General features: G+C 41.0%; 1 protein-coding gene across 1 annotated transcript; it reads right to left on the bottom strand.

Moving 5' to 3' along the window:
- Positions 1-798: 798 nt before the first annotated feature.
- H2AZ2 (H2A.Z variant histone 2) lies at positions 799-13,568 on the bottom strand. Its single transcript, XM_079931508.1, has 5 exons — positions 13,477-13,568; positions 9,371-9,448; positions 6,783-6,896; positions 4,189-4,318; positions 799-2,993 (listed from the first exon to the last, which is right to left on the bottom strand). The coding sequence occupies exons 1-5, from the start codon at positions 13,477-13,479 to the stop codon at positions 2,932-2,934; spliced, it is 387 nt and encodes a 128-aa protein (XP_079787634.1). The 5' UTR covers positions 13,480-13,568; the 3' UTR covers positions 799-2,931.
- Between the last annotated feature and the right edge of the window lie 382 nt (positions 13,569-13,950).

The following is a 13,950-nucleotide window of genomic DNA, read 5'->3' as shown; positions in this document are numbered from 1 at the left end:
GTATAGTTAACTTTTCTGCATATTAAAATTTTTTCATAATAAAATGTCAAAAAAAGACCATCGTACTATCAAAAGAATAAAAAGGCAACCTACGGGGACTTGCCTGATGGTCCAGGGGTTAGGAGTCTGCCTTCCAATGCAGGGGACACAGGTTCGATTCCTGGTTGGGGAACTAGGATCCCACATGCCGCGGGGCAACTAGGCCTGTGGGATCTAGAGCCTGTGTGCCACAACTAGAGAGCCCCGTGTGCCGCAACTACTGAGCCCACACACCACAACTACAGAGAAGCCCACGCGCTGCAACAAAAGATCCTGTGTGCTGCAAATAAGACCTGATGCAGCCAAACAAATAACTAAAAAAGAAGAAAAAAAGGCAACCTACGGAGTGGGAGAAAATATTTGAGAATCATGTATCTCATAGAGGGTTAATACCCAAAATATATAAAAATAACTCAGTAGCAAAAAAAAAAAAAAAAAAAATCCAATTAAAAATGGACAGAGGGCTTCCCTGGTGGCGCAGTGGTTAAGAATCCGCCTGCCAACGCAGGGGACATGGGTTCGAGCCCTGGTCCAGGAAGATTCCACATGCTGTGGAGCAACTAAGCCCGTGCACCACAACTACTGAAGCCTGAGTGCCTAGAGCACGTGCTCCGCAACAAGAGAAGCCACCGCAATGAGAAGCCCGTGCACTGCAGAGAAGAGTAGCACCCCACTCACCGTAACTAGAGAAAGCCCGCGCGCAGCAACAAAGACCCAACGCAGCCAAAAATAAGTAAATAAATTTATAAAAAAAAAATGGACAGAGGATCTGAAATAGACATTTGTTCTAAGACATACAGATGGACAACAGGTACATGGAATGATGCTCAGCATCACTAATCATCAGGGAAATGCAAATCAAAACCACAATGAGGTACTGTCTTGTTTAAATATAAAAAGCCTTCTTTTTAAAGCTTTCTTTTAGAGTTACCTATTAAAGTATTACAGGTGCAATATGATGGCTGGGACACGCTTTAAAAAAAGCCAGTGGGAGGAAGGGGTGTATAGGTGAAGCAAGATGGACCAAATGTGGGGGTGAGGCCCCAGAGCACATGGCTCAGTTGTTCTATTTTTTTTCCATCAGAAAACAAAAATACAATCCTGGGAACACAGTAGGAAACAAATAATTACACTACCAAAAGGAAACAGATATTTGAAGCAATTATCTAGAAAACTCTAGTAAAAGACCCTATTCTCTGATAGGTTATTTTGCCTTTTCTATTGCTTCTTTGGTTTCTAAAAACTACTAAAACTTCACACATGGATAATCGTAGATCCTTTCAATATAGAAGCTTCTTCAAAATATGTGCCAAGATTCAGTAAAATCCACACTTAGAGACAATCCTATAGGACAAACAACTCAGTTTCTTCAAAAATTATAATAATAAAAAAGAAACCTACAGATTAAAAAGAAATTTAAGAGCTATCAGTAAAATGTAAGACATAGTGTCTGGATCCTGATTCAAGCAAACCAACCATAAAATTATGAAACAATCAGAGAACTCTGAATACTGACTGGGTATTTGTTATCATAAAATGTGTTAGCTGTCTTAAGACAATGGTATTGTGGTTATGGTCTAAAAAGTACCCCATCTTTAGAGACACATGCTTAAGTATGTGGACATGAAAATAAATCATGCCTGGAATGGGATTCAAACCAATCAACTGGGATGAGGGTTCAGGTTGGGGATACAAGTAAAACAAAACTGACCACAGGATAACTGCTGAAGTTGCAGGATGAGTACACAGGGGTTCATTATACTATTCTCTTTATTTTTGAAAATTTCCATAATAAAATAAGTTTTTAAAAATGAGAGTTTTGTTTTGATACTGTTGTATTATAAAACATTAAAGAATTTCCATTTTTAATGAAGACTTCCAGACTTCCAGAAAAATATAATTTTCTGATGGACCGTTAACTGATACATTAACTTAAATCTTACAAGTTACTTAGAAACTGACAAACAAAAATAATTTTTAAAATATTGTACAAATTACTGAATGTTACTATATGAATAAAAGATCACTAAAAGCTGGAATTTTAAGCCAAAAGCAGACAACTTTGATCATCTTAACTTCAATTCTAGGTAAGGGTGTGGGCTCTGTAGTCAGCCAAATCTAGGTTTATATCCTAGTTCTGCCCTTTTCTATCTATTAGATAAATGTTTTCTGGCAAGCCATTTAACTTCTGTGAGCCTCAGGTTCTACATCTTTAAAATGGGGGTAATAAAATTTCTTCATCAATAAAGCGCTTAGCACAGGGCTTGCCACATAGTAAGTGCTCATTAAATAATTCAAATAATTCCACTATCCTTCATCAATTCTAAATGCATGTTTTCATACTCTAACATCTCTGAAATTGGGATGCATCTCATAATTGATGGCATATTATGGTTTAATTGGCAGTTTTTTTCTTTAGTGGTATGTAAAATAATTGGTGCCTACTACTAACAGGTAGCAGCCAAGATTCAATATAATATGGTATCAATCATGATAGAAGTAGATTCCCAATTTCTGTTTTAAGGTTTTTCTGAATATATAACCAATTTGAAATTTAAAAAATTTTGAAGTATGAGCAAAATATTTTCAACACAGCACAAACAGAACGGTTTAGAGACAAATTACTTTTTTAAAAAATGGTTTATCAATTCCATTTTTGTATAAAACACATGGGAGAAACCTAGCCAATCAACACACAACTGTTGCCACATGAAAAGATATTTTTATCAAACTTCGAGTCTAAGAACATACAAATGTTTCTTTTTCATATCTACAGTAATTGTCTATGCTTTTCCACTTAACTGTTTTAAAAATTCCACATATCCCCATTATTTCTTCTGTCCCAGTTACAGTACAATGACGGGGAGGAAGAAGGTTGGTTAGAACAACTCTCTAAGCAGTTTTCTGCTGTCCCTTCTTTCCAATCAGAGACTTGTGGATGTGAGGGATCACACCTAGAATGAAATGAAAAGAAACAGTATTAGTAGAAAAACTTTAAGCTGGCTATATCTTTTTTTTTTTTTTTTGGCTGCACTGAGAGGCATGTGGGATCTTTTGTTCCCCAAGCAGGGACTGAACCCGTGCCCGCTGGAAGCATGGAGTCTTAACCACTGGACTGCCAGGGAAGTCCCTAAACTGGCTATATCTTACCACTTTAGGGCTTCAACCCCAAAAAGCAATTATATAAAGAATGAGGACCTCCCTGGTGGCACAGTGGTTAAGCATCCGCCTGCCAATGCAGGGGACATGGGTTCAAGCCCTGATCCGGGAAGATCCCACATGCCGCAGAGCAACTAAGCCCGTGCACCACAACTACTGAGTCTGCACTCTAGAGCCTGCGAGCCACAACTACTGAGCCCACGTGCCACAACTACTGAAGCCTATGTGCCTAGAGCCTGTGCTCCACAACAAGAGAAGCCACTGCAATGAGAAGCCCGCACACCGCAACGAAGAGTAGCCCCCACTTCCTGCAACTAGAGAAAGCCCACAAGCAGCAACAAAGACCAAATGCAGCCAAAAGTAATTAATTAATTTAAAAAACAAACAAAAAGGCTTTTAAAAAAGAATGAAATTTACTTAAGTCCCCTTTCACATTCTCATTCTGTTAAAGTATCTATACCAAGGGGTCCCCATCTTGGGGTCTGGGAATCCCCCTCTAAAACTGTATGTAAAATGGTGAGATTTTATGTGCTTTTTTTAGAGAAGAGTAACCACAGCTTTCAAGAGGTTCTCCAAATGTGATCCAAAAAGTATTAAGAACCACCAATTTATATCTCACCTTCACTGATCCTGACTCATTCAATTATCTCAGCTCTGATTTTCAAGAGCATATTAAGCAATTTCTCACGATCATTTTTCAAACACAGTTTAAAGGATATGGGAAATATTTTAAACACCAGGTTTTAAGTCTCACATATGATATTTAGATGAAGAACTTGCTAAAATAAAAATAGCATTGTATATGGTTACAAGGAGAAGAAATATGTATTCAGATCATAATGAGAAGTCTAGAATTGTCAGACTTAACACTTTTGGAACTTAAGTTTCTATGTTCTCTAGTTGGTGATACAAATGTACTGGATCATCTATCTGAATTATCTATTAGTTAGGCCAGTTAACAATCTAGGCTGAAGAGGAAATAATACATACCACCCCCAGCTATGGTAGCCTTGATAAGAGAATCCAACTCTTCATCACCACGGATTGCAAGCTGCAAGTGGCGCGGAGTGATCCGCTTAACTTTGAGATCCTTGGAAGCATTACCTGCCAGCTCCAGCACCTACAAAGCATCCGTTGAGATAGCACATCAAACAAGGGTGAAGTGTTTAAGGATTCAGTTTAGGCCTGCAATTATAGCTAAAAAGATCACTACAGCATCTACACACAAAACACACAAGATACATATATAAACCAACATTAAATTTTTTCCAAATTTCTATAATGCTTTTATAGAACTCTTATTACTCCATTTCATCCTTTTTTTTTTCTTTTTTTTTTTTTTGCGGTACACGGGCCTCTCACTGTTGTGGCCTCTCCCGTTGCGGAGCACAGGCTCCGGACGCGCAGGCTCAGTGGCCATGGCTCACGGTCCTAGCCGCTCCACGGCATGTGCGATCTTCCCGGACCGGGGCATGAACCCGTGTCCCCTGCATTGGCAGGCAGACTCTCCACCACTGCGCCACCAGGGAAGCCCCATTTGGTCCTTTTATATTCATTCTCTGCAAGAGAACTAGAAACTTGAGCAAAAATCTACTTCTATAGAAAGAAAAAAGACAAGAGATAATATTCCTTAGCCAAGAATCTATTCAATAAATGTGAACATCTAGAAATATATTTTAATATACCCATGTAGTCTATTTTTTCATGGCCCTTAACAGCTGAAATTTATTGCTTAGCACTTGTAGAACAATTTTAAAATATAATTTAAAATAATTTTTTTTAACATCACTGGGCCCTATAATCTGTAGGCAATAAGCTAGAAGCCCTTTATTCTATAAGGGCAATTTTCAACTAGAGGAATTTCAAAGTCCCAGTTGGTCATAAAATTGCATTTTTCTTTTCTTTTCCTTTTTGCCTCCATAGACTGTACTGGCATTATAAAACCTTTGATGGAAGTAACACAAAAATAACTCCACAGAACCTCCTCACTTAAACAGAGTGGTGGGAAGCCTCGGTGTACATCCGAAGCAATCAGTGTGCTTTAAAAACCACCAGTACTCTCTACTCCATTCTCCCTTGCAACCTTCACTGGTCTGGGGTGAGGCCTGGCACCAGTATCTTTTGAAAGCTTCATAAGTGATCCTAGTGTGAAGCCAACGTTGAAAAGTGATTACCCCTAAACTTAGATTTCAGTATTTTCTTTACCTCTATTATTGACTAAAACCCCAAAATTAAATATTTGGAAAATACACATTGACTGCATATGTGTGTGTATATGTATGTATATGATTATTATTTAATCTTAAACTAAAAAATCATAAAGTTCCTAAGAATATAGATAATGGGAGTTTAGATGGGACTTGAAAATCTGAACCAGAAGCCTATGCCTCTACATGAGTGCACAAAATGCATACCTTTCTGAAAAGTCTGCAGGTAAACAAATAAAAACTGGTATAAGAGTGATAAAGCAGAAAGGCTCTTAACTAGTACCAATACAAAAACATTACCAACACAAAATCCCTGTTTGTGACATAGTGAAGTTGAAACTATCAATGTTAAATCTCCAATACAGGTTAAAGCTAAATCTTTCAACCTAGCTCCCAACCACATCTTTCTCAAGTAGGAAGCTTCCCCATTTCTATTAGGTTGGCTATCTCTATCAGTTGACTTGCTTGTTACTCAACTTCCCTTGCTTGGAATGTAGCTGAAGGAGTTTCATGGCTTCCCTTTTGTTTTCCTTAGGAGGGATTAGAATGGAGGAAGTAGTAGTCCATGACCTAAGAATTAAGAACTCTTGCCCAATTAACTTATCTTCCTGAAAAGTCAAACTGAGTAAGATACAGCATTTTATGCATACAACCATGCACAGAACCAGAAGGTTGCTTAGGTCTTTTACCAAATTTTGTTATCATAATATAGTTGTGATATTTAAAAAATATGTATCATGACACTGCCAAGACTTCACCCCACCTCAAATCTTTATTAACTAAGAGTTATGCTGGGGCTTCCCTGGTGGCGCAGTGATTGAGAGTCTGCCTGCCGATGCAGGGCACACGGGTTCGTGCCCCGGTCCGGGAGGATCCCACATGCTGCGGAACGGCTGGGCCCGTTAGCCATGGCCGCTGAGCCTGCACGTCCGGAGCCTGTGCTCCGCAACGGGAGAGGCCACAACAGTGAGAGGCCCGTGTACCGCAAAAAGAAAAATAAAAATTAAAAAAAGAGTTATGCTGTAAAAAAAAAAAAAAAAAAAGAGTTATGCTGTAACTTCACAAATATCACCTATCGATTATATACGTATTTCAGAGTTCATTTAATTAGTAGTATGGTATTTAAATTATTTTACACTTGTCACGTCACTTAAAAATATGGATTATTGACACTTACTTAACTTTAAAAAAGAGCACACCAAAGTTCTATTTGACACTGGTACTAGGTAATAGGCTGATAAGATACATCTAAAAACGCTATTCAAAGAAACTAACAAGAGTTTGTCTTTTTTATTTCAAACCAATATTCCATGGGTTTTAGCCATTTATGTCCAAGACACCTCCAGGATTCCCATATATAACATTTCCCCCACTAACCTCAGCAGTGAGGTACTCCAGAATTGCGGCACTGTACACTGCAGCAGTGGCACCGACCCTTCCGTGACTTGTGGTACGAGTCTTCAAATGTCTGTGGATGCGGCCCACAGGAAACTGAAAGAGACCACCCAAATGGGAAGCACTGAAGTCTTAACATCACACTACTGAATGTAATCAAAGGCTGAATAATATGAGTAAAGCATGAACTCAAAACCAACACCATTCTCCCATTGTGACCCTTTCTTTCTACTTTCTGAGAACAGGCACTTTCTCACCTCCAAAGTTCCCTAATCCCACTTGTCTGTGCCTTTGACTAACCCCACTCCCAACTTTCTTAAGGACCTTCCTTATCCCGTTACTGCTCCATCATTCAACAGCTCCGATTGCTTCCTTTTCGCTGGCTCCTTTCCTTCTGCACACTTCACTTAAAATGTCTCCACCTGTCTACAGCAACTGCCTCCAGTTACAGTCTAGACGTCTCCTTTCCAAAGGCAAGATTTAAAAGCAAACCCTGAAACCCCTTTCTTGTCACCCATTTTCTCCCAATCCAACCCTGGCTTCTGTTAAACACCATTCTGAAAGACGAGCAGTAACATTCTAACTACTAAAATCTACTAGCCAGCAAAATCTACTTCCAGATTGCATCCTTAAAGAGAAAAGGCATGACTGGTTTGTTTACATCCTTCCCTAATTCTAAGCTCCCCGAGATCAGGATCCATGTCTTACTCCCTTCTGCATCCTCAGTAACCGCATGTTACGTCGTCTGACACAGAGGACCTCAAAAACCATTTCTTCTGGGCTTCCCTGGTGGCGCAGTGGTTAAGAATCCGCCTGCCAATGCAGGGGACATGGGTTCGAGCCCCAGTCCGGGAAGATCCCACATGCCGCAGAGCGGCTAGGCCCGTGCACCACAACTACTGAATCTGCGCGTCTGGAGCCTGTGCTCCGCAATGGGAGAGGCCGCGACAGTGAGAGGCCCGCGCACCGCGATGAAGAGGGGCCCCCGCTCGCTGCAACTGGAGAAAGCCCTCGCACAGAAACGAAGACCCAACACAGCCAAAAATAAATTTATTAAAAAAACAAACAAGCAAACAAAAAAACAAAACCATTTCTTCTTAGGCCAAAGCAATTACATAGTTCTAATACGAACTCTGACTACTCCTCAGTCTTTTCATTCTTTGACTCAAATACCACATCAAATATGGTAGGGGGTCCACCAATGCCTTTCTGATCCTTTCTCATGCTCGACTTAGGAAACTTATCCACAGCACAAGCTGCCAATTTTACGTAAGTGACCTTAAATTTCTAATTCTTTTGATCACCTCTCTTGGAAAGCTAGACTCAAATCTACAACTTTTGGACATTTTCATATGGATGTTTTGGTGGAACTTCAAAACGACTGCAGTTAAGTTTATTATTTCATAACTTGCCCCTACTACAAACTCTTCTGCTCCTTAGGGTCTAAGCCTTAGAGAAACTTCTCTTTGACCGTCCTCTCAATCCCATACCCCTCCTCCCATTTTTGGGGAGCAGACACAAGCCTTCTATTCTTTTCCATCCTACTCAAGTTCAAGTATGTTATTACCTTATTCCTAAACCACTGCAACAGTCTGTATCTGTCTTCCATCTCCCACTTCAAGGTAAGGACACTTCAAATAAATTCTAATTGAGATCTGCATGATGTTCTAAAATACAGAACGTACCCACCAAGTACAAGTTCTCGCCCCCCCTTCCTTCAGTATCATCCAGATCATGTCATCCTCTTCCTCAAAAACTTTCAATGGCTCACTACTGCCAAGAAGATAAAAATCCTAACCTTATAGTCTGGACTTCAAACTTTCCTGTTTAAAAAGTATCTCTTACATGTAGGGAATAATTCTTACTCATCCAGAAAATTTTGAGTTTGTGGATTAAAGCTGCAACAATTTAAATATACGAAATTTGAAACCATTTAGGGCTTTGAGTATATCACTGAGTCTACACTTGAAGGTATCGGGGAAAGATTCACAGGACTAGTGGACAGTTCATTATTCTCTCATCCTGAAAGCCGATGTACCACGACAAACACTCTTTAAAATAAAAGCCACAGCATACTCACTTCAATCTGATACAATTTATAAAAGAACTAGGAACATAATTATAATCTAGAAATAATAGATTTTAAGAGAGCAAAATCACCAAATTCATTTAAGATCTTTTCATAACTTGTCCTTGTTTAGAAGAAGAGAATACAAATTATATACAAGGGAGTTGCAGGACTTCCGTGGTGGTCCAGTGGCTAAGGCTCTGCACTCTCAGTGCAGGGGGCCCGGGTTCAATCCTTCGTCAGGGAACTGGATCCCACATGCCGCAACTAAGAGTTTGCATACCACAACTAAAAAAGATCCCGTGTGCCGCAACTAAGACCTGGCGCAGCCAAACAAACAAATAAATAAATAAGGCAGTTGCTTTGTGGTTTATATTTTGACCAATTAATCTCATTATCAAAGGCCAGTAGTACAAGTACACTTTTGTAATTAAAGAAACACCTATGAGTCATGAATTATAACAGTAAAGAAAATAATGAATTACAACAGCATGGATGTTACCTGTAACCCAGCTCTCTGTGAGCGAGACACTGCCTTAGCCTTGGCCTTCCCACTGTCCTTTCCAGCTTTGCCTCCAGCCTAGGTGGAAAAAAGTTCCAGATGAAGAATCGAAAATGCTATTTCAAAACTATTTAGGACTACAAATAAACTTACCTACAAAACAGAAGTACAGTTACAGATGTAGAAAATAAACTTATGGTCCCAGGGGGTAAGGCGGGGGGAGGGATAAATTGGAGGATTGGGATTGACATATACACACTATTGTATATAAAACAGAGAACTAATAAGGACCTACTATATAGAACAGAAAACTCTACTCAATACTCTGTAATGGCCTATATGGGAAAACAATCTAAAAAAGAGTGGATATATGTATATGTATAGCAGATTCACTTTGCTGTACACCTGAGACTAACACAACATTGTAAATCAACTATACCCCAATAAAAATTAAAAAAAAAAATTAAACTTAGGAAATAAAATTTCTTCTAGTTTTACTTTAGGTAGTTAAAAAAATCTAGGTGATCTTCAATTTTAAATATACATGTGTTATATCTCCATTTATTTTATTTTTTAATAATTTTATTTGTCCCACAACTGATGATGTTGATTTTTTTTTTTGGCTGCACCCTGCGGCATGTGGAACTTCCTCGACCAGGGATTGAACCTGCACCCTCTGCAGTGGAAGCGGAGAGTCTTAACCACTGGACCATCAGGGAAGTCCACTATTTATTAATTTATATAGAAACAAGGTCAAACCTTAAATACTTTTTAAAAATGAGATTTCTAAAAATTTGAACATATTTTTCAGACTGAAGAATCTTCATCAAGTCAATATAACTCTCATGCTATAAGTATTTCATAATAAAATAATTTTTAAAAATGTCAGTGTGTATCATTTCCACAGAAATATTCAGAACTTAGCTCTATGGGGAGAAAAAAAGCATCTTAAAAAAAAATTAAACAGAGAATTACTCTATGATCTAGCAATTACACTTCTAGGCACATACCTAAGGAATTGGGAACAGGGACTCAAACAGATATTTTCTATACTATTTGCTATTTTGTTTATATCAGTATTATAAACAATAGATAAAAAGCAGAAACAACCTAAATGTCTACCACAGAAAAATGAATAAACAAAATCGTGGTATATACACACAATAGAATAGTATTCAGCTGTAAAAAGGAAGGAAATTCTGAAACATGCTACAACATGGGTAAACCTTGAAGACATTATGCTAAGTGAAATAAGCAAAAGGACAAATATGTATGATTCCACTTACATGAGGTACCTAGTCAAAATCATAGGAACAAAAAGCAGAATGGTGGTCACCAGAGGCTGGGGAAAGGGGCAGAATGGAGAGTTACTATTTAATGGGTACAGAGTTTCAATTTGGGAAGATAAAAAAGTTCTGGAGATAACTGGCAGTACACTTAAAAATGGCAAAATGGTCAACTGTTATGTGTATTTTACAAAAAAAAAGGGACATACAAACTTATTCTTAAGGGGTTAAACAAATACTACTTTCAACTGATAAAGAAATATTTCTCAAATAACATGAATGGTCACAAACAGGACACAGTATATAAATGCAATGGGATATTATGCAGCCCTTTCAACAAATGAGTTACAAATATGTGCTGATAAGGAACAACTCACAAAACATACTTGTGTAAAAGGCAAGGTATATGCAAGTGCAGTGAGCTTTTGTTTACATAAAGTGGAGTACTGTAGAGTGTGTGTACATATACATTTCTAGAAGGTCACACAATACGTCAGAAAAGTTATTTGCCTCTAGGGATGGAATACTAAGGATCTGACTTGAGAGGGAAACCAATATTCTCTTTTGGGCTGTTTGATTTTACTACTTAAATCTATTATTTCTCCTTTGTTAAAAGAAAAATTAGTTAAATAAATCAGTTTACATGATTGGCTAGTTGTTTGAGGATGTTTTTGAAGCAGAGGTTAAGCTTTGAAATGGCATATTCCCTTTGTCCCTTTGTAATGGTTTCCTTAAAATACTTTTTAGGCTAAAAATCCCCCCCCCCATGTTTATCTCCCAAAACCATATGGGGGAGTAGCCATATATTCTCACTTCTTCAAATAAATCTTTTCAGCTCTATTTGCCCTGCTGTAAATACATTAAAAAAACCTCTCAGTTGGTGCATGAGTCTAAAACTATAATCACTGTCTATGACAATTATGAAATTAGTAGTTATCCATTAAAAACTACCAACTGCAGGGCTTCCCTGGTGGCGCAGTGGTTGAGAGTCCGCCTGCCGATGCTGGGGACACGGGTTCGTGCCCCGGTCCGGGAAGATCCCACATGCCGTGGAGCGGCTGGGCCCATGAGCCATGGCTGCTGAGCCTGCGCATCCGGAGCCTGTGCTCCGCAACGGGAGAGGCCACAGCAGTGAGAGGCCGGCGTACCGCAAAAAGCCCAAAAAACAAAAAACAAAAACAACAAACAAAAAAAAATTACCAACTGCAAAACTTCCCAGGCTTCCCAATTTACTGCTCTTAAGCAATTTTATCACTTCAAATCCATCATACTTGCTATTTAACCTATTTGCTTTTTAAGGAAGTAGACATGAAATCAGTTTTTTTTTAAATCTCAGTGTTAGGACTTCCCTGGTGGTGCAGTGGTTAAGAATCCGCCTGTCAATGCAAGGGACACGGGTTTGAGCCCTGGTCCGGGAAGATCCCACATACCACGGAGCAACTAAGCCCGTGCGCCACAACTACCGAGCCCACATGCCACAACTACTGAAGCCCGTGTGCCTAGAGCCCGAGCACCGCAACAAAGAGTAGTCCCCGCTCGCCACAACTAGAGAAAGCCTGCGCACAGCAACGAAGACCCAGCCAAAAATAAATAAATAAATAAATAAATTTTTTTAAAAAAAAATCTCTAAGTTAAATGACTATTTCCGTGGTTTCCGGATACATTTCTCATACTTAACAAAAACAAAGTCTTATGGAATCAAACTTGTGCGAATATAAAATTGTACAGTAAAAAAAAAATTGTACAGTAAAATTTTTCACAACCCCCTCAAACTCTGTATATACACCCTCCAACTTCACACATTCATTTTAATATGTCTGATGACTGATTGAGAAACAACATACAAGCACCATAAAATTTTTGATTCTAAGAACTGTGTTAGTATTAACCTGGGTTAAGCATCTCGGTAGAAAATACGCCTATGGAGCCAGCTGGAGTGTATTTCAGTCAGGAAAAGTTGAAAACTGGATGCCAAGAAACTTGCATACTAGTTCAACAGATACATGCTCACGTCCCCTCAAGTTTAAAATTCTCTAAACATGAATGACAACTCCACGCCTCCTGTATTTTTAGCTTATGCGACCGTGCATGTATTTTTAGCTGCTGGTAAAAGGGACAGCCAATATGTGGCAGGTCGCTAGAAATTAAATGAGTGACACCTTCGAAACCAGCAAGGACCAGGAGAATCATCCGCTTGAGCAAATCAGTTTACAGACAGATCTAATCTGTGCCTGAGTCGGCCGGCGGAAGCGCTTCCGTTAACTGCACAACTACAAGTCAGAAACGGGGTGCGACCATCCATAAGGTCGAAGCCAGGTCTAAGACGCGAGAACGTCACAATAACCACAATTTCTGTTTGTGGTTCAGCCCCGGGCAAGGCTGTCTCCGTAGGGCGCTCGGGCGGACACTGCTCGTCGCCTCGGCGTCGCTGCTTCGCTCCCGCGCGGGGCACGACCACCCTCCAGCGCCTTTCCCTCCCAACTTCACAAGGGGCCAAGTTCCCTCCACTCGCGTTTCTAAAAACCACACTTTTTTTTTTTTTAACCGACGCACAATTCAGGAGTCAAAGTCGGTGGCAGGGGCAGCGGAGGTGCTGCAGAGAGCCAGGGTTGTCCCGCTCAGGGCCATCGGCCTCGGCCCGCGCACTCAGTTCGCGCCGGCGCCGCGGCGGGCGAGGCCGGGACCGCGGGGAGCCCCGCCGCCTGACGCCAGCCCAGCCGTCGTAGTCGCCTGACGCCCGCCCGCCTGACGCCCGCCGCCTCAACAGGTAGCGGCGCCGCCCGGCCATCGCCACCCACCCGGCCGCCCCGCAGACTTCACCATGGTCTCGGCCGCTCCCGCCCTCGGTCCCGCCGAGCCACCGCCGCCACCGCTCGCGCAGCACCGACCACCGCCGCCGCCACCGCCGCCGCCGGAGCCCGGACAATAACCGGGGCCCGCCTCGCACCACCCCAGCCAATGCCTGCTCGCCTTGCTCGTTTGAACCCCGGCGACCGCCCAATTGCGCGCCTCCTTCTAACAAAACCCCGCCCCCAGCACCTCCTCCCTAACGGCTGTTTGTTTTTGCACACGGCACGCGGAGGCGGAGCCTCCGACCCCAACACAGACGCGCCTGTGCGCGACCGGGGGCGGAGCCAAGAGCCACTCTCCGCCTGTCTCCAAGGCCCGAGCCTGACGAACGGAGACACTAACCAGTGAGAGCGGAGAGCTGGCGGAAGTCAGCCAGTAAGAACATCGCCCGCGAGCAAGGAAGGCGGGCCTGCGGGAACGACAGCGGGATTAGCCAATAGGTGG

This window comes from Stenella coeruleoalba (genome assembly GCF_951394435.1).
Source record: "Stenella coeruleoalba genome assembly, chromosome: 9".
Classification (NCBI taxonomy): domain Eukaryota; kingdom Metazoa; phylum Chordata; class Mammalia; order Artiodactyla; family Delphinidae; genus Stenella; species Stenella coeruleoalba.
This window is presented reverse-complemented; position numbering and strand designations above follow the sequence as displayed.

Bases quoted from the DNA above. Each gene is read 5' to 3' on its own strand.
- H2AZ2 (XM_079931508.1), bottom strand. The intron at 4,319-6,782 runs GTTAGTGGGGGA...GATGCTTTGTAG, and splicing joins TGGAGTACCTCACTGCTGAG to GTGCTGGAGCTGGCAGGTAA. The intron at 2,994-4,188 runs GTATGTATTATT...ATTTCATTCTAG, and splicing joins GGCTACCATAGCTGGGGGTG to GTGTGATCCCTCACATCCAC.